General features: G+C 45.1%; 1 protein-coding gene across 1 annotated transcript in view; it reads left to right on the forward strand.

The window, feature by feature from the left end:
• Window positions 1-21182, forward strand: part of NPC2 (NPC intracellular cholesterol transporter 2) — a 224165-nt gene that overhangs the window by 176781 nt on the left and 26202 nt on the right. Inside the window, exon 4 of the mRNA XM_069637630.1 lies at window positions 7494-7601. Within this exon, the coding sequence (XP_069493731.1) occupies window positions 7494-7601 (108 nt within the window). The remainder of the gene's footprint in view (window positions 1-7493; window positions 7602-21182) is intronic.

A 21182-nucleotide genomic window follows, 5' to 3' on the forward strand; every position in this document is an offset into this window, starting at 1 on the left:
ACAAACCCCAAAACACATGTGCCTGCTGTTTCAGGGAACGTCCTGTGCAGTGCACTGAAAGTGCAAGTTTGAACTTCTTCCTACACTTTTATTTTAAAACGAAACCGTTCCGGAACGGTTTCTGTTTAAAATAAAAGAATAGGAACGGTAAAACGTAATTAAAAGAAGTAGAGGAGCACCGCTCCCGACCGCTCCCGCCCACTTCGACCACTGCAAGTTAGTCTCTGTTACACTGCTTGCAATAGGTTAGCCCAATTTCCATCATTTGCACGTTGAGTGTTTTCTCTGTTTATTTATAGTTGGCTGTTGTGCGTGATTATTACCTCCCTGATGGTCGTAATTGTCATTCAGGGCTGTGCAGTGTCAGCCGAGAAATGAAAGAGTCGGTCTGCTATTTTGAAGTCTTTCAGAAGTGATGTCTCCTCTTCATGGCTCATGGGGCTGGTGCTGATCTCAAGTGCCAATCAATCCTAGTTATTTTCTACGAGCTTGCTCTGGAAGCTGTTTGGTTCTCTACCAGCAGTGAAGTGTTTGTCCACCATGGCGGTAGTGTTTGTTCTTTGCAGCTCATTACAGTGGACCAGAGCGTTACAGCAAACTATTCGACCCAGAGTGGGTGCCAGTCCATATAGGAGAGAGACATATATATTTCATAGGTACTTGGGGGAACAGAAGGGTCCATCTGAGGCTTCTCATACAGCCTGGGAAGCGTCTGTCTCGGGTAGCCCACCAGGGCCTTGGCCTACCTGCAGAAACAGCGTTTCCTGTTCGCTTCTGTGCCTACCCAAGTTGAGGTCTGTGAAGGCTTGGAAGGACCCTGGGGAATCCACCTCTGCTTTCCGCACCTCTTTTAGTTAGCACTACACTTTGCAAGTGGCTATGCCCAGTTCCAAAAGCCCCCTAAAGAGATGATTGGTGGGAGCAGGTAAGAAACATTATTGGAGCTGCGGAATGCAGCACCTGCTGCTAGATACAACAGAGTACAACTGAAAACATGCACAAAGGTAAACAATTCTAAACAGCTCCCAGAATAACAATTTGTGAGCATAACAATTCTAATGTAAGAATGCTGGGAAAGAACATAGGACCCAACATATCTTTCCCCCAAAACCAAACAGAACAAATGTAAAATAAAATGAAACAAACGGGAAGAACGCCTTAACACTGTAAAGAAGGCATGGTATTAACAGTAAGACAGACACAAGTAACCACAGTGCAAAGATATTTATTGAACAAGAAAAAGGGTTTGGAAAACACCTGTCTAATCCTAAATCTACAGATAGGAGCAAGCTGTGACCATCAAATAATACAGTCCTAGTGGTGTCTTGTCAAAATAAACCTATTGCCAATCCTTACCTCTAAATACAAATAGTGTGGGAAACAATGTCACGAAAAGAAAGAAAATATTATTTCAGGATGTTCGAGCCATTGGCCATCCCCGACCCCCCACGTTTTCTGCACGGGATAAGGCGGTTCACTTGAGCTTAGCACAGTCTTTGGCTTCTCTAGCATGAGGACACAGTTCAGTCCTTTGCATCAGGGACTTCTGTGCTCAAGTCTCTTTGCTTTTCAAAGCCTCTTTATTCACAGGGCCTGATGCAACAAATGAACAATAGGTTCTTCTCCTCTTTCAGACTTTCACAAGTAATCAATTTCTTAAGCTATTCACTATTTACCCCGGATCCCCGTCAGCTGGCCTCAGATCCTCTTTAACCCAATGTTCTTATTGTATTCTTTCTCGGGTGACTCGCGGTTCACCCCGGATCCCCCTCAGCCGGGCTCAGATCCCTTTTAACACAATTAGTCTCCCTCCTCCGGTCTCAGACCAATTTCAATTTCAAGTGTAACTCTCTACACAAACTTGCTCTAACAAAAGCTCTTAGCTGATCTTCCCCCGCCAGACTCGGACCAACTTGATTTCATTTCTTTATATTCATACTATCGAAGACTTTCAAATGTGCCCAGGGTTTTGCTTGACCCGTTGCAGGACCACTTCTTTGTCATAATTCCTTTTCTCAACACATTTGCTACCGTGTAGTTGGATACCTAACAGAGACTTTAGAATGAGCACCCACATGGTGCCTGACCACTCTGTATACGGTATCGTATCTTGGATTCAAAGTTCAATTTCTCATCTGCTCTTTTATTTGTGTCGCTTGCCACATACGCTCCATACACTGTTCCCTTCAGTTTTCACTATACAATGTTGCCGCTTGCAATATTGATACAAGACTGGTCTGTGTTGAAGGCAGTCTCCCCAACTCGCTGGCTGTGCTGACTTCACTGGTGCTGCTTTGTTGTAGGAGCCAAGGACAGTACCACAGCGGCAAATAATTCTTCCTGCCTTGACTATCGATGCAAGAGAGCCCTCTCCGACACACCATGGAGGATTATTCAGCTTTGAGTCCAGGACTTACCTTTTGTATTCTCGAACGGTCTTTCAATGAAAAGGTCACAGGCCCTTCCCTCCTTGCAATCCTCTTCTGTCTTGCCGTATTTCGCTGTGTATTAAACTGCCATCTTGGAACTGCTGCTTCCTCATGTGCTTTGCCTTCCTCAGTGTGCTTTTGTGCTCCGCCTTTTATCCGTGTGGGGAAGTGTGATGGAAGTCAGGTGTGTGTAATGATCAGTAATTGCCTGACCCTGCCTGACCATTGTATTTGGACATGTCAGGTATACAGCCCGGGTGTTAGTCCATTTTTCCTCGCATTGAGCTGTCCATGAAAAAGTGTGTGTGTTGGAAAGGGAGGGGGTTTGAGTTTAAAGTATCCTACCTGGTAGGATGGGGTAAAGGTGTTATAGAGAAGGGGATACTGCGTCTCGCCCTCCGGTGTCCTGCTTCCACTCCCCGAAGACATCTTAGCCAAGTGATCCTCCTGCACTGATCCACCCCCAGGAACTGGATCCAAAAGTGATGGCCATTTCCTGTCCACCTGGATGACAGATCCCCAAAGACTAGCGGGTGCGACACCTTCAGGTTTCTCACAAAACCCTCAACCAGAACCCATAAGTAGAACACATCCTCACACATAATCTTTGAAATGAACAAGCACCTTCTTAACCCCTCTCGCTCACTCTGACCCCCACAGGCACCTTTCTTCTCCACAAAACCAATAGCACCACTCATACCAACGCCACACCATGCACTGACAAATTGTCGCCACCCACAAAAACATCCTTCTTATCGGGTGCCAATTTTGCCCATTGACCACACTTCACCACCTTCCACAATAACCACTCCATTTCTTACTGCTGTGATCTTCATAGGGCCCAAAAACTTGCTTTCCATACATTTGAGACCCAGTATGAGATTTTTCACCAATACCAAATCACCAACTGCCCAGACGCGATTCTTCACTCTGTGGCAATCGTCAAACACTCTCCTATAATGCTCCTGTCCTCACTCCACCACCACTCATCTTCCTGGGACACAACTTCGTACAGGCTCTAGACCCTTCAAAGACACACACTGAGACACCTTTGTGACTGAATGAGTAGTAGTACAATGCCCCCATACCATTTGCCTCAAGACAACCTGCCAAGGTAGCCCAGATCTCAACGCCAACTGAATTCCCCACTTTCAAAAATCTATTCACCCGTTCCACTGGGCCATTATCCCTGGGATGGTACAAAGCAGTGCGCACATGATATGGCATACTCCCAAAAAAGGTTAGCACTTCAGAACAAAAGTGAACACCATTATCTGTCACCAACACCATTGTAAAACCTTCCCTGAAAAACACTCTAAAAAAACTGTAATCAATTCCACCATGGTAGCCTCCCTCACAACCTTCACCTCGACCCACTTGAGTGATAATCCACCAGAACAAACAGATATTTACACTGGTCGCCCACCCTTGAATTGGGCCCATCACATCCACCACCACCTTTTGCCAGGGATGAGCCGGGACTCTAATCTGTTTGTGGGACGTTTCACACCTCATCTTCCACACCTGCACATTCCCATTCCACTTCATTAACCGCTCCATGTTCAGTGTTGGCTACCATCAACTCCTCTCCACCTAAGGATTCCTCCCCTACGGAGGACCCAACTGGTAACCTCGACAGGCAATCCACCGCAGAATTATTCTTTCTATGTAGATAAAAAACGTGAAAATTGTAACCCTGCAGCCCCAAAAGCCATTTAGATATTCTGGGTGAACCATTAATCCACCCCACACGAAACCAACGGCTTGTGACCATAAAACGTTGACCCCAAAGGAATAACTTAAAATGCAGAACTGCCCAGTACACAGCAGGGGCTTCAGTCTTTACTACCAAGTAATTACTTTCCAGGCCCCTGAGTGGCCTGGAGGTCGAAAGCAGTCACCTTGTTCCTCCCTACCAACATCACTCTGTGTCAATGGTGCTCCCAATCCCAAAATGCTGGCATTCACCGTCGGGTACGTCTTGTTCTTGACACAAAATGTACCTAGAGAAGGAGCATTCGCAATGCTTTCCTTGATACTTGCAAAAGGCAACTTGCACTCTTTAAACCACTTATACTTCACTCCCTTCTTGAGCAAAGACCTTACGGGTGTTGAAATCACAGTAGCATTCTGTACACATTTGTGGTAGTACTCCGATAAATAAGAAAGACCGTAACTGATCTTTATCCTTAGGTTCTGAAGTAAGACTGATTGCCTCTACCAAACTGTGCTTTGGGACAATCCCCGCAGCAGAAATGCAATGGCCTAAGTATTCCACAACTGTGAGCCCAGCCTCTCTCAATCTACACAACACCTTCCTCAAACTCTTGTCCTGTTCCTTAGTCGAACGCGAATGAGTTAACACATCTTGTAAAAATGACAATATTTTGGAATACTGCAGCCGCTGAAACTAAGCCAAAAGGCATTCTGCAATGCCTGAAAACCCATTCTGGGGTGATGAAAGCCATACGTCCTTGGCAACTCCATGCCAAAGGCACTTGGTGATAAGCCACTGAGAGATCTATCGCAGTGAAAAGTTTGGCCTCCCCTAGCATGGCAAGGGGTGCCGATCCACCAAAATGTATTTGTTTGCTTGTTAGGTGCTTATACAGCAAGTAAAATACTGTTTCAAAGCGCCCATCTATTAAGGTCCCTGAGGTCCACACATCTTAGGTTTCTGTTGCTCTTTGCAACCAGTACTACCCTTTGGAAGTAATGTATTAAGTTATTTTCTGAATTGTTACCGCACATGTTGAGGTATTGGTCGCTCTCTGGGAACCGTAGGAATTACATTAGAGTGAAAACTAATCAAATGCTCAAAATCTCATGGCTTTCCCAGATCCTCAGAAAACACCTCTGGAAATTCTATAGCCAGTTTATCCTGTATTTCTGCAGTCTTTACTAGCTCTTCCAGATTAGCCTGAATGCGGATTCTCATGCTGCTTGTTCGGCCAACCCTCTTTTTGCCACAAAAGCCTCAGCAGCACATTTCCTGCCTTTTTGTATTCTATGGCAGCTTGGAATTTACCCAGCACCTCAATTTTCAACTTCCCTGTACCCATACAGCTGAATGTCATGCTCCACGAGATCTTGAAAATGTCCTCCCAAACACTTGTGAAAGGTGAAAGTCTCCCCTGGGACGTTTGTCCACGGAGAAGCGCTATCCACTTTCATGGGACAGTACCTTACCATTGACTGTAAAATTATCCAGCTGACCCTTCTTGCCCCCATTAACACTAGAGATCTCAATTATGTGTTGGGTGCCCCCTTCAGTAACAGTTGCCTGAGACAATTGGGCCACTTTCTGTTCCAGCCTAACCACCTTGCTCCTCTGCGTTTACTGTTCCATCCTTGCAGACGCGGGAAAAGGGCCATCTGCTCTTGCACTTAATGCAATTGGCATTCTGGGCCAGGCAGAACAGGCTGGATGACAAATGTCTAGGACTAACACACTTGAAACTCTTTGCCTCCCCGCTCCCTTTATTTACTTTCTTACTCCTAACGGCACGCACCTCACTGTTCTGCCTCTCAACTCCCATATTCTTCATATAATGGGCTGTCTGCTCCATACTTCTGGTCAATTCCACCCCTATTCCAAAGAGATCCTTGGCCTGGAGTTTCTCCTGCACTTTAACATTGTTGGTGCACTACACAAGCTGATCCCTAATCAGTGAGTTTGTCAAGGAACCCAATTTGCAGGTATAGCTTAATTATTGCAGCACAGCCACATAGCTCTCAATGGTCTCCACAGGCTCCTGGTGTCTCTGATCAATCTTGTCATTCTTCTTGGGCTTTTAATGCTCCTAGAGCTTCCTAATAGCCACAACAAAGTCATCCAAATCCCTGGAGCTGTCCACGAGCTCCAGTAGCCCATCAAGGACACTGCACCCTTCAGTTCCCAGATTGTGAAGCAACAGGGCCTGTCTCCTGACTGGCGCAAATTTGCTCCCCCTCTCCAATGGCAAGCAGGTACTTTCCCACCTAAATGAGCGGGCATCCCAGTTTCAGCCAAGAGAGGGTGTGGGGTGGAGGGATCCCCGCAGCGCCATACTTAATTTCCATAAAAATCCAAAGCAGTAGATGTGTAGCAAGAAACAAGTCCATACTGTCTGCAGTGACGCCGGCTAAACAGGGTTCACCTACCAAACCTTACAGGGCCTCCTGGCCTGGACAGTGCATGATCAGGACTCACCAATAACACCAAAGTGCAACTGGCTTGGCAAAGCTTGTTCAAAGCTGTTAATTTAGTGCGCTGCCGAAAAGCGCATCTCGTTGCCAAGGGAGGACCCATCAGGATCGCTCGCCTCTGGCAGAGCTGGCAACGCGTCACGTTGCTAAGGGACGTGCCGGCAGGGATGCACCCCTCCGGCAGAGGGTGCTTTCCTCTAGCTCACCCTGCATGGAGAAGCAATGTCTCCAAGGCACGTGGCGGCTTGCCGCAGCATTGCAGTTGCTTCTTCACCTATTGCGCGTTTCCCACATGCCGCTTTTGATGTCTGGATCCTCCCGCTCCCAGGAGCCACGGGGCCAATACGCAGTGGCCGCACAGGTGCTGCTCACCGCCACTCCAGCTGTAGCGGCCCGAACAACTGTCGCCAAGGTACACCAAGACAAAATCACAGCTGCTGCCCGCACCGGGGGCATCCTCTGCATGTCCCTCAGTCCCCCCTTCACAGACCAGTTCATCGCCAATGAAGAAATGACTGGTGAAAGAGCAGGTACGAAACTTGATTGGACCTGCTCAGCACCTGCTGCTAGATAAAACCGAGTAAAGCTGAACACATGCACAAAGGTAAATCTAAATCGCTCCAAGAAGAATCATTCTAGAGCACACAATTATGGTGAGAAAGAACGTAGAACCCAACGAACCACCCCCGCCCCCCCCATGCGTCCACAAAGGGATCGCTTAAGTGACTTCATGACAGTCTCCTGAGGACTGTGCCCGTGTCTGTCACCCTTTGCCTTGTGCACTGATATTTCGTACCATCTGCTGTGCCCATCCCTTATCCTTTGTGCCCTTCATCGTATTGTGTCCGATTCTAATTGCTTTATTATTTTTTGTAGGAAGCCCTGATGGAAAGATTGCTGTTGTGGATATCAGTCCATGCTCTGTTCAGCCATGCGAGCTTAAGAAAGGTGAAACCTTCTTAATCAACGTCACGTTCAGCAGTGGTAAGAATTTTCCATAGAGCATCTTTTATACTTGCATGTGATTGTGAGTTTTGTATTTAAATCATGTGTCTGATAATACTATGCATTTCTGTGGTTTGGTGGAGACTATAATAGGCTAACAAAACTGAAGATCAGGTCTTCACCCAAACTTAACCTCAGCCTTGTTGTATACTATTGCAACCTCTTTTCGGGAGGCATAGCCCAGTGTCCGGCCACAGTAGCAGACATTGGAATGTGGTGTTGTAGAAACAGTAATTTGTATTGTCGCTTAAACAATTCAGTAGACCGTACAGCAATAAAATTAGTCTCGTAAATGGTAGCCGGCAAAAACAGCACAAACGCTGAGCTATTGAAACTGGCCAGACTGCCCGTCTCGGTATATTCTAATTGAGCACAAGGTATGGTAGGCCCTCACGGTAAGGGACTCAAAAGAATGGACCATGCTACAAAAAATTAAATTTAAAAAAATGCAGTTCGTAAAATATTTTTTATTTACAAAAGCGTTTCAAAACTCGAGTCAAATAGTGTAGCGTCAAGCCTATCACACCTCTTGCATCTAGAATAAGTGCTCTGAATTGGGGTCCCTGCTGACATGAATTCCTGTCAGTGGGTCATGGATTCCAAAATCGTATCCGACCAAGGGACATTGCTTCAGGGAAAGCATTTCTAATAGTAGAATGTGCTTCAGCAGAACTTGACGAACAAGGATTGGCCTGACCTTGGACTCTTAGCAAAATGCTTTTAAGCTGTGTAGGACTCCTGAGAAGCAAAGGAGAAAATCCAAGGAAACCACCTGGGATGACCAGGCCCAGAGAACATCAAATACACGCTTAAGTGATAGCATCTTCTAAAGGGAGGTTTGTGGGGAGATGAAAGCAAAGCCTAAACACAATGGGCTTCACTACAGGAAAATATTTTATGGCAAGAAAATTATCATATGAAATGTCCAGGCTTGCTAGCAAGTAAAAACAAAGGCTTCTGCCAGAGGAGGGCAATGTAATAATTGTTCTTTCCCATTTTAAAAAAAATCCCTCAAACAATATACAATAAAATAACACTGATACAGGGCAAAATATTTAATTCCTAAACGTATTCGTCAGATGTATACTTTATTAAAAACGACTGCTACGTCAAGTATACTTAAACATAATTTGGAGAGAATAAATGATTGCTGGGCTCCTAGGTGTATGGTTCATTAACCTCTCTCGCTTACATGCACAGTAAAATAGGCTTCAGCACATGTCTGGGGGACACTTTGTTTTTGCAAATCATAAAAATTGATATGAAAGAACCATCGCAAGTGCAGTACTTTTAGACTTTTTCTATTACCTTTCCTGGTCTTTGCATTGTAATTGGCTAAAGATAATTGGCCAAATCTAACTTCAACAGTTTACAAACCTTCACATGTAATATTGAAGACCTATACCTCTGCAGCTCTTAGTATGCAGAGTGCCCAAAATACACAGCCAGTGAACTTAAGTTGCTGGCTGCTGAACTTTTTAATACTTGGCCAAGCTCTTTACCCTACCATAATTGTTATGGACCATATCTTCTAGCACAAATGTATGCCTTGTCCAGTCGCAATTCATAGAGATAATATGGTCCACTGATTGTAGCAGAGCACCATCAAAATAAGGCTAGTTTATTTTGAGTTTTCTCCTCCTTTTACCCATGACCATGTTGTTGGACTTGACTCTGTTCACCTCTAGTGAATGGCTTATACACAAAGAATAAGCATATCCTTTTCTGCAAAGCGTTCTTAGTCATGGTGACCAAATCTACTGTTAAGCCTTTCTGAATACTACTGGTGTGGCGTTCAGAGAGTCCTTGCAAGGTGGTGTGCAGTGTCAAACTCACTTTGTGTGTATGTGTTTTGTATTAATAAAAATGTGCATCAAGAGCAACTATAAGCCAAACACAAAATATATTAACACGAAATAGTAAATGGTGCCCAAAGTGGGAGACGAGAACACTTTAAACTTGGTACATTGGCACTACTGCTGGCAAACTCTCGATGACGCAGTTGAAGTTTAAAGCGGGAATACACGGTTTGAACGTAACGTATTTCGAAAGTTCCAAATATTGTCTTAAGTCCTGCTCTTGCCCCTGACCAAGCGTTCTCCACACTTAAGATAAAAGTAAAATATCAGTTAATCATGGTATTTTTTATTTTAATGCAGTACTGGAAAAGATAGGCTGGTGTTACTTGTGACTGCTTTGTAGATGATGCATGCAGTCTTGAACAGCTTGGAGAGGGAGCCATTGTAGTTTGCGCAGAACAGATGTGATTCAGTCACATTTCTGTGTACTCATTAAAATGTGAGTGATGAAGACGCCTAAAAGGGGACTGGTGAAGTAGGTGGTGGGTGGAGCAACTGAGCGGCAGAGCCTGGTCTGTTGACCAGCAGCCTCCTCCAGGCTGCCTGGAGTCTTGAGCTTGAGTATTATGAAATTAATTTCATAAGACTTAATAAGGCACTGGGAGTTATTAAGATGCAGTTATGATTTGACTCCAGATCCGTTTGCACCTGCCAGTTTGAGTGTCGCAAGTAGGACAGCACCTATCTGGGGAGTCGGAGGAATCCCACATGAGATTCCTATGTCTAGATTCAATCACCAAAGCAGAAACACAGGGTCGCTGCAGATGAGGCCTTTATGCCCTTTTGAGATTGTTGTAGTTTGATGGGTGGAACAAAAAGGGTATGCAAGCAAACCTCACGTACCCCCCTCAAGACCAGCAGCATAAGGTAAGTCCGACGACCTAGACCCTACTCTAACTTAAGTTTGCAATGAAGAAGGCGTTTGGAGTCGTGGGTACATGGGTAAGTTCAGGTGTCCGAGTTTGGTCCGTCTAGAGGCAGTTCTGGTCTTTGTGGACTTGCAGTTCTGGTTAATGCTTCTGAATCCAATGAAGGATAACCTCCATTTGGAGTGTCATGAAACTGAAGAGTGGCAGAAGATGCAAATGGTGCGGGGTGAGTGCAGCCAACAATGGCGGTAAAAATGAGTGAGGAGTCAACCAATATGTCCTCCGATAATGCAGGCAACTTGAGAGCAGCAACTGAGGCATGCTCTGTACCCAGACACACATGGAGCCCCTCACTATGCATATACAGACCTTCCAGACTGGAGCAGATGTGTAGGTCTCACAAGATTCAGGAGTTCGCCAATGATGGCGTTGGACCGTGCGACAAGTTGGGCTTACTGGTTCAAGGGAGGGAATTGTTGGCTTTCCCTGGTCAGGGAGGCAGGGAATTGTTCTGCATGGCTTTCCCTGGTCAGGGGAGGCAGCCGTACATGGGTTTGGTTTGACAATGGCACTTAAAACAGTGTGCCTGGTTCCTCCTCGGTCTTTACGTTGCTTTGTGTATAGGTTCCAATAGTCCATTAGTGAATGGCTCCAAAACCACAGAAGATTAAGATAATTCTGGGCTAGGGACCACACCAGCCCACATGACGCTAGACATGCAGCATTGAAATGCTGAGATGTTATCCAATCTTAGATAACCATCTATGAGGCATCCATGACATCTGTTAATACATGGATGTAGGTTATGGTATCCAGGACTCTGCCCCGTCCAAACCAGATTGCAGCATATGGGTGTTCTCCTCCCAAACTCTGGATAATCCTCTGTAGAGGCATAACCATATATGGCCACACCTACTACCAAATAAGAGGACAGCAGCCAGCAAATCCAGGGATTCTCAGATAACTAGCTTAAACAATGAGTGAGCCATTGTTGCCACTACATTGATCAAAAATGCATATAAAGGTGCACTAGTAAAAACGAAAACAAGCTTAGCACTGCCACCAGCCTGTCAAGAACACATTGCCTAGGTGGAACATCCACCCTAGGTAAAAAAAAATGGAGCCAATAAGGTTGCACAAAAAGGTAACCTGGGGTGAGGGTTCCCCTGCACCGACAGCCAAGAGGACTGGTCATTGTTGCCCAAAGAAATCAATTGAACTGTCAAGCTTAGTGGTAAAAGCACTTGATTTGTCAGAAAGAGAAAACCAGATGAGGCCACAAATATGACGAGGTCTCAAAAGGATGAGGCTGTTAAAGGATCGAAAGGACAAACTTTCCTAACATTCCTCCCCTTTCCCCCTTCAACTCCTCCCCCGCCTCTGATTGGGGACAGGCGCTATTCTTCTGGATGGGTCTCTGTTATGTATTGGTAGTTCACACATTAGCATAGGGATAGTCTAGATAGAATGTAGAATGTTAGAAGGGTAAAGAAAGGCTCTGGAATGTAAGGGCTGGGGAAGTCAGTTGTATGATGAATAAAGATAAACAAGGACCTACAAGCTGGCGTGCTGTATTAATAACTGGAGATATACCTAACATAACAATGGCGACGAGGATAAACTGGCCGTGAGTGAAAGGGTGTCCTGAGAGCAGGCGAAGCTGAATAAACCAACACGGACGCCGGAAGAAACAAGAAACAAAAGGAAAACGAAACGGTAAATACGAGAGTACGGCACAGCACATGAACTTATTTACATTTGAGGTAGGAGGACTAAATATAACATCTGCTAGTAAAATAATATGGAAGCATTGGTTGCGAGGAAAAGGAAAGCATTGAAAGCATTTTTCAAACGCGAACATAACGTACTGCGGTGCGCGAGCCTCCGAGCGTGTGTATACGCGCCGTAATAAGCAAACAGTAGGAAAACATTAGAGAAAAGAACCTACCGACGTGGGAATACGTGCCGCCATCTTGGGGATACCGCCTCATTACAAAGTGCATCGGCACGGGTAGTTTTGTAGCAATAGAGACAAACGTTTAAACGCACAGAAAGCCTAAAGGGAAACGATATTATTGATCGGAATAAAATGCAAATCGGAATACAATAAAAAGTGAAAACAGCATGCGCTAGAACACAATTGAGGAAATATTATACAAAGACAGGCAACACTGATAAGAAACAAGCAATTGTGGAGAAAACATAGACAGTGAAAGCACACACTTAAATTTAAACAAAGAAGTGGACTTGATAATAAAAAATGTGAGAACGAAGAGAAGGTAACAGAACAAAATAAAACGAGGATAAGCTCCAAAAAAAAAAATCTTAGAGGACAAATAAAATAAGGGAACTACACAAGAATGTCACTTGAAGACGCACATTCAGCTGGAGATGCAAATGAACAAGAGTTTGCCCCAAACATCAGGAAGCACTCTAATTTCAACAAATCCTCTAAACTACCTGAGGAGACCAAGTCCTTTCACTCTAGATCCACAACAGACACAAGGCCAGAGATGGCAAGAGTGGATTGAAGAATTCGAGGAATTCCTGAGAGCTGTAGGGGATCAAAATGCACCGAATAAAATGGACATTTTCACAAACTTAGTTGGGAAGGAAATAAAAAGCATCATAAAAACCATTCCGCCTCAAGAAAGAATGACTTGCCCACTGTTAGTGGCTGCAATCAATACGCAAATAATAATCCCACTCAATAGGGATTATGAGAGGTATGTTTTCAACCAGTGCACACAGAGCCCTCACGAGACAATAGCCCAATTTGTGCTAAGGTTGCAAAAAAAAGTCCACATTCTGTGCATTCACCAATTTTAATGATGATGAGGCAATACGATTAAGAGTGATTGAAGGGTGTTTATCATCACAATTTAGAAAACATCTGCTGAAGAAGCCCTTACCGATGAAGGAAGTATTGGAACTTGCCAGGGTGTATGAGAGGGTAGATGTTCAGGTGGCAAACGTAGAAAACCTGAAAAAGATGGACACTATCGCTGTCATGAACAGAAATGTCCAATGGCAAAGAAGGTATCTTGCAATGGGATCACCAAACTTGGTGCGCAGGGGCAACGGAGAAAGACGGTGTTACCGATGTGGCTTTGAATTTCCGCATAAAAGGGCCATGCCCTGCGATGGGCCAACTATGCCTGAGATGTGGGCAGGAGAACCACTATGTGCAGAGAAAGAATGAACACTCCACCTAACACTTATGAATCACAAGTCATGCCAAATAGAAGATACAATAGCCAAAGAGGTGGTGGAGGACAGTACCCCGGGGATAAAGATGTGCGGCTATATTCGGGAACAAGAATAAGTCCGCACACGACTCGACCAGGGTTTGTTAGGGCCATGGATGAATTACAAATGGAGACAACTGATGAACAAGCACAGAATGTGAGACAAAGAACAACAATTAATAATGAATCCCCAGTTCAAGGAGGAGTAAAATATGAAGACCCATATGAGAACCCACCAATATCAACTACATTATATGAGGAAGAAGTGGAGCCTACTAATTACCAACGAGAATATGAATATGACAGATATAGCAGAGAATATGTGAGATTGATAGGCAATAAAGAAAGCGAAAAGAATGCAATAAAGGTGGTAGTGAATTTGAATGGAGAAGATATACCTTTCCTAGTGGATACCAGAGCTACAGTCAATGTTATGAGTGCGGAGATGTACAGAAAAGTGGCTGAGCGATATCCTCTAAGTACATCAAAGGCTGTGATATTTCAGTTGGGAGCAGAACAGCCTCTGTTGAACATAGGGCTGTTCCACTGCGATTTAATCCACATGGGGTGGTGCATGCCAGCCAAAATACATGTCTTCAAGACCCCTACAGTTGGCAGGTGCCTCATCAGTTGCAGGACTGTAACCAATTTGGGACTCATTAGTGTACAATATAATCAGTATGAAAAGATACAAGGCAATCCCTCGAAGTCCCTAAACATAGGATTCCTAATCAAAGAAAAAGTGGATCTAGAAAAGCTAAAGGTGGAATTCCCAAAATTGTTCCAAGGAGTTGGGAAGTTGAAATCCAAAAGTGTACATCTACACATTGATGACTCGATTCGGCTAGTCCCACAACACCCAAGACGTGTAGGTTTTCATCTGCAGAAAAAAGTATCACAGGAACTGAAACAATTGAAGGATAACGACATCATCGAAAGAGTTGAGAATGGCCTGACCCCATGGGTCTCTCCACTAGTGGTAGTTCCCAAGGCTGATGGGCAGCTTCGACTATGTGTGGACATGAGGATACCAAACACGGCCATATTGAGGGAGAGACATCCAGGTCCGAATATAGAGGACATGATCATTCGCTTTGAACCAGGCTAAGAGATTCAGTAAATTGGATCTGAACCAGGGCTATCACCAGTTGGTAATTGACAATGAATCTCGACCAATAACCACTTTTAGTACCACGAGGGTTTATTTAGGTACAAGAGACTTAGTTTCGGAATTTCTTCAGCTGCTGAGATATTTCAGGAAGCGATCAGGAAAGTAATGGCGCCAGTACCAAATGCATTCAATTATAGCGATGTCATCCTTGTATATGGGATTGATCAGGCTCAGCATGATGATACTTTGAGACAAGTACGCAGAGTGTTGCAGGAGAGTGGGCTAACGCTGAATGCTCAAAATTGTGAAATCAATAATCTGAGCCTAAAATTCTTTGGATTTATATTCTCTGAGGAAGGCATGAAAGCAGATCCAGATAAAGTAAAAGTAATATTGGATTTGAAACCTCCAAAGGATGTAGGAGAGCTGAGATCTTTCCTTGAAATGGTGGGATATTGTGCAAGATACATACGCTCACTGAGCCGTTGAGACATCTGTTGAAGAAAGATGTGACATTTACATGGAGTGGAGCGTGTGAAGAGAGCTTCAAAAATATAAAGGGAGAACTAGCGAACGATAGACAGTTGGCATATTTTAACCCAAAATGGGACAGTGAAGTGATTACTGACGCTAGTCCTGTAGGATCGGGTGCAATACTGGCACAAGTGAATCCTGATGAAACATCGGAAGACCAACATCTGAAAGTTATTGCTTACACTAGTAGAGCGCTGAGTGACATCGAACAGGCCTACTCACAGGCGGAAAGGGAGAGCCTCGCTGCTGTGTGGGCTTGCGAGAAATTCAACCACTTCATAGTTGGAAAGCCGTTTGTACTGGTGACGGACCATCAAGCACTAATTTCAATATTTGGGAACCCAAGAGTTAAAATGCCCCCCAGGATTGAGCGTTGGGGCATGAGATTACAGGAATATGATTACAAGATTGTACATAGGCCAGGGAAGGATGCAAACCCAGCAGACTATTTATCAAGACATCTGGTGAACATCGTGGATCAGGAAATGCAGAGGGAAGCGGAACAGTACATATCGTATATATATCACTAAATGCACTGCCCCTGGCGATAACAAAAGAGATATTTGTGGACAAAAGTCAGAATGATCCCATGATAAAGGTAGCGATTGAGCTCACACGGAATGGAAAATGGCAATGCATTGATCAAGAAAAGAATTTGGAAGAGGGAGACATGAAAGATCTGAAGAAGTTAGTAAATACAAAGAAAATTTTAAGAAATAAAGTATGGTTTCCATACATGGATCTGATTTTAGAAGATACCATATAGAATTGTGTTGCTTGTCAAATAACATCTCCTGCTAATCAAGCATATAGTGCCGTTACCCAAGGGACCATGGAAAAGAGTAGCGTTGGATTTTTTGGTCCTTTACAAGAAGGAGGGTATTTACTCGTGGCCTTAGATGAATACTCAAGGTTTCTGCTGGTAAAACACGTCCAATCCACAGCATTTCATCACGTTGTAGTGGTATTGGATGAACCTTTCAGTGAGTGGGGAATACCACAGACGGTCAAGACAGACAATGGCGCACCTTTCCAAGGACATGATTTTAGTAATTTCCCATCCCACATGGGATTCCGGCATCAGAAGATAACGCCTTTGTGGCCACAAGCAAATGGGATGGTGGAAATATTTATGAGTACCTTTTAAAAAAGGACCAGAGAAAAGGCTGTTGTAGACAATGTGTCGTTTCCACAAGCAGTGTCGCAGATGTTAAGGAGCTATAGAAATACCCCTCATGAAATGACAGGGCACACTCCAGCAGAATTGATGATTAGGTATCGGCCATGAATTCGACTTCCCCGAGTGGAGGATTATACAGTTGAGGAGGATGATGAAATCCGAGAGGGGGGTCAAATGAAGCGATTGATAACCAACGAGTGGATGGATCGCAAAAGGAAGGCAACAGAGATGGAGTTACAAGAAGGAGATGCTGTGATAGTGAAACAGAAACAAGGAAGGAAGACAGACTCTAAATATAGGCCGATGGTCTTAAAAGTCAAAAACATAAAGGGATCCATGGTTACGGCGGCTGGAGTTGATGGTGAAATAATTAGAAATGTATCCTTTTTCAGAAAACTTGCACAAAGTGGGTGTGAGGAGAGAGGAAATGAAAGGAGTGGCCGGGGTAAGGTGAATGGGGCAAATGAGGTGAATAGCTCTGACATGGACATTGATTTAACATGGTTATATCCGGAGGAAGGTGAGTTATTGGATTGTAGTGCAGGGCATGTCCAAAGTAAAGGGGGAACAAATGTTGATGGAAGTGTGAATCTGGGTGAAGGGGATTCTAGGAATAAAGACTGTTATACAGATGGTCGTTTGGATCATAGAGACATGAATATTAATGATGAACCCCGGAACTTGGACATGATATGTAATTCGCAGGCCAGAGAGATTATTTGAACAAATGTAGTAATTTACAGTTTGATAAGCATTTCTGGTTTACAGTTTGATAAGCATTTAGATGATAAGTAAGGGGAGGTTGTTATGTATTGGTAGTTCACATATTAGCATAGGGATAGTCTAGATAGAATGTAGAATGTTAGAAGGGTAAAGAAAGGCTCTGGAATGTAAGGGCTGGGGGGGGGGGGGGAGTATGATGAATAAAGATAAACAAGGACCTACAAGCTGGCGTGCTGTATTAATAACTGGAGATATACCTAACAACATAAGTCTCCTGATCCAGTTAATTATACATTCTGGACATACTATACATATTGCAGTGATTGGACCCTGGCCTATGAATAATGCTGAAGTCAAAGCCTTGAATACTTGGGGACCACCTTAGTAACCCAGGCTTCGCTCCCTTAATCTTAATCAGCCACTTTAAGGGCATGTTGTCCGTCCAAACCTTGAGAGTCGATCCTATTTAGTAGGGTCTAAACTTTCTCAAAGAGCATGCTATGGCAAAGTACTGCTTTTCCTCAGTGTCACACCACAGCTTTCAGTCTGAGACTGACTGATGAAACATAAAGGATGTTCTCTACACTCATCCAGAAGAGATCAGACTGCACCAATTCCTATTTGGAAGCATCAGTTTGCACAATGAAAGTCTTTGTGTGTGTTTGCGAGAAGTGATTGCAGTGTGGCAGATCTCTGTGGTCTATAGTCGGCCATTAAATTCCTGTTTAACCCATTGAGGCCCACAATGACTCGCACCATAGTTTGAGTATTAGAGGGCTCCCAGTCTTGGACAGCCTGTATCTTTCTGGCGAGATGCTGAATCTTGCTCCCTGCCTCCTCATAACGAATGTAGACTACAAAACCCAGTTCTATGCGATATTTCTGCATTTTAAAGGCTGAACACAAAAAAAAGACAGTTTTTCTTCCGGCCGATTTTGTGTGGCCTTCTAATGCGGAAATATGATATTGCTCATCCCCCTCCCCGCTCCCTGACCCTCACGTCCTGGGAAGGCAATCCCACCCACTCCCGCTGGATTTATTGAACGTCAGGGGGGGGTTACCCCCGAAACCCTAATTTCAGTATCCCTACCTCCTACCCAGATCAACACAATACTCTTCTTCTCTAACATATTCTCGCAAACACACATTTACCCTCTCGCCCCCTCCCTTCCCCACCAAAAACATGCCCCCTTCCTCTCATGCATATTGATATTTTATTTGTATCGCGCTCATACACAAGTGTTTCAGAGTGCGACGAGGCAAGGGAGGGGAACAAGGGAGAACAAAAACAACGATCTTACTAGGCCCAGTGACATTGAGAAAGTGCAGGGGAAAGGGGGGGGTGGGGGGAGTGCTGAGCAAAGGAAAATAAAAACCGTGGTAGTGCAGCCAGCAAGTGGCAAGGGCTAGGTTGAAGGTAGACAGGGGGTGTCTGAAAAGTGGGGGGACTGTAGGGTTACAGATACAGACCCAAGTTCAAGGGTTGCCAGGAGGCAGTGCGGGTGCGTGGCAGGGTGAGCAAGTACCTGGACCCGAAATCGGAGGGTAACCAGGTGCACAATGCCAAAGCATAACAGATCAGAAGAGAAGAGGAGCAAAGGCAGAAGCAAAGAGGAAGGTCCTGAGGTGCCTTTGGAACCAGAGATTGTTCTCCTCAAGTTTTAGAGTGGCAGGGAGGCTGTTCGAGAGGGAGGCCCCAGCCAAAGACCGAGATCTACCCCCAGCTCGTTTCTTTGAGAAACGACTAACCATGAGGGAGTTGGAGGTGCGAAGAGCTAGAGAGGGAAGGTGTTTATGGAGGGAGAGTTGAAGATATTCTGGATGGCCCTAGAAAGCCTTGTGGACAATGCAAGGGGTCTTAACAATGCAATGGGTCTTGAATTTAATCCTTCAGCCACTGGAAGCCAATGAAGCGATTTCAGGGCTGGAGAGATACGATCCCAGGGTTTGAGGCCAAGGACAAGTTGCTCAGTCTTGTTCTGGGTGAGTTGCAAAGGGCAGAGAGTACAAGCAGGTAGATTAAGAAAGAGGCTGTTGCAGTAATCCAACTTAGAGAGAACCAGGGCTCAAGAGACCGTGAGCTTCTGGGGGGAAGGAGAAGAAAAGAAGAATACCTCTGAAGAGGTGCAGTTGGAAGTTTGACTTGCAGTTGGAAGTTTGACTTTTTCGAGACTTTTTATTTTTTTAAAACAATTTTTATTTTATTTTTTATCAGCACACCAAACATTGCAATAATTAAGTCAAATTCGATTGCAAAACGTTTACAAATTGCATTCCTTGGTCCCTCTCCCACCTACCCCCTGAACTTGAGCCAATGTGTCTGTCATCAGACTGCTCTTCAATCGGCAGGCCTATCGTTATCATATTATCTGCATCACCATCACTGCGATCGGGCAGGGGGGAGCCCACCATAGTCGCCAACTGCCTCCATTCTATTAGGGGTCCTACCTCTTCCTCCCCTCCCCTACAGACAGCGTCAAACCAAGCCGCCGTTTCTGCCTCTGCCCATTTCGTGAGGTCTGCCCACCACAACTCCATCCTTAGCCTCCGAGCAGCCTTCCAGCACATCTTAAATTATGTGGCCTAGGGAAACCCCCTAGGATGCATGCCCAGGCCGATTACACCTCCAGCGTGATGCCTTTTCCGGCCAAGCGTGTTTTCACTTCTGACCAAAATCTTCCCACCTCCGGACAGGGCCAGAACATATGTAACATCCCGGCTTCCTCTTCCCCACACCTGGGGCATCTGAGTCGTCTGACCACCAAACCTGGCGATCTTCCTGGGGGTGAGATATGCTCTATGTGTGACATATAATTGGATCTGCTGGAGCCTTGGGTTCCGGGACACCTTTTTATGATATCTTTGGGCCCTATCCCAGAGTCCATTCGACATGGGCTCCCCCACCTCTTCTTCCCAGAGTAGTCTCAATTGGAGCAATTCCCTCCTCACTTTAGATCCCAGCAGCTCATATATTCGGGATATCTCATGCCCACCCTCCAAAATATCATATATTGTCTCCATGGCGGCATCCGGTTGTTCAGATAACGCTACCGCCGGCCACTTCTCTCACACTTGTTTAACCATTCTGGAGTAGGTTATATACTGCCCCTTATGCACCCCGGTGTCTTCTATCAGTTTCTGGAATTCCAGTGCCTCCCCTTCTTGCCATGTCTCCCAGGGTGGCCAGGCCCATCGGTTCCCAGTACTTTCGGACCCCGTGTATCAATTGAGGGTCCTCTACATAGCGCCGCAAGTGGCACTTGCATAGAAAACGGAGCTGGGTATCCCACCAACTGCCATGCCCTGTGGCATATCTCCCAGCCAAGCACCAACAGCCAACCATCCTTAGAACCCTTGCCTTGGCCAGCCATACTTCTCGGAGGAAGAAAGGAGCCGGTTCCATGCACAACAGCCTGGTTTCAGCCGTTTCCTCCTCAGACAGCCACCTCGCCACATACTGCAGCTGTTCCGCCAAATAATATAATTCAAAATTCGGCAAGTTAATTCCTCCCCTGTCGCACGAATTCTGTAATTTCCAGAGCGCCACCCTGTTCCTGGAGTTATGCCAAATAAAGCCCCTGCACAAACTGTGGAGACTAGTGAAAAAGCGCCTAGGGATCACATGCAGGATATTTACAAAAAAAGTGTAGGAGTCTGGGCAAGACTACCATCTTCAGTAGAGCAGCTCTCCCCATCATGGCCAAGGGTAGTCTGGACCAAGATACCATGCTATTTTTAATGCCTTCTACTGCCTTTTTCCGTGTTATGTTTATGTTCTTCTCTTGCCGTATGGTATATATCAATTCCGAGATATCGGAACGACTTCGTGCACCAGGGTACTGGCAATGTCGGCAAGCACCTGGGTGGGACAAACCTGTATTTCCCCAGGGGGAACATGCTGGATTTCTTGGGGTTAACCGCTATGCCAGAAAGAGCGGCGTACTGCTCCATTACTTGCAGAATATATTATATGTTCTCTTCTGGGAAGCGCAGATACAATAGTATATCATCGGCATATAATGAGACAAGATGCAGA

This window comes from Ambystoma mexicanum, chromosome 14 (genome assembly GCF_040938575.1).
Source record: "Ambystoma mexicanum isolate Mex_15411 chromosome 14, UKY_AmexF1_1, whole genome shotgun sequence".
Taxonomy (NCBI): Eukaryota; Metazoa; Chordata; class Amphibia; order Caudata; family Ambystomatidae; genus Ambystoma; species Ambystoma mexicanum.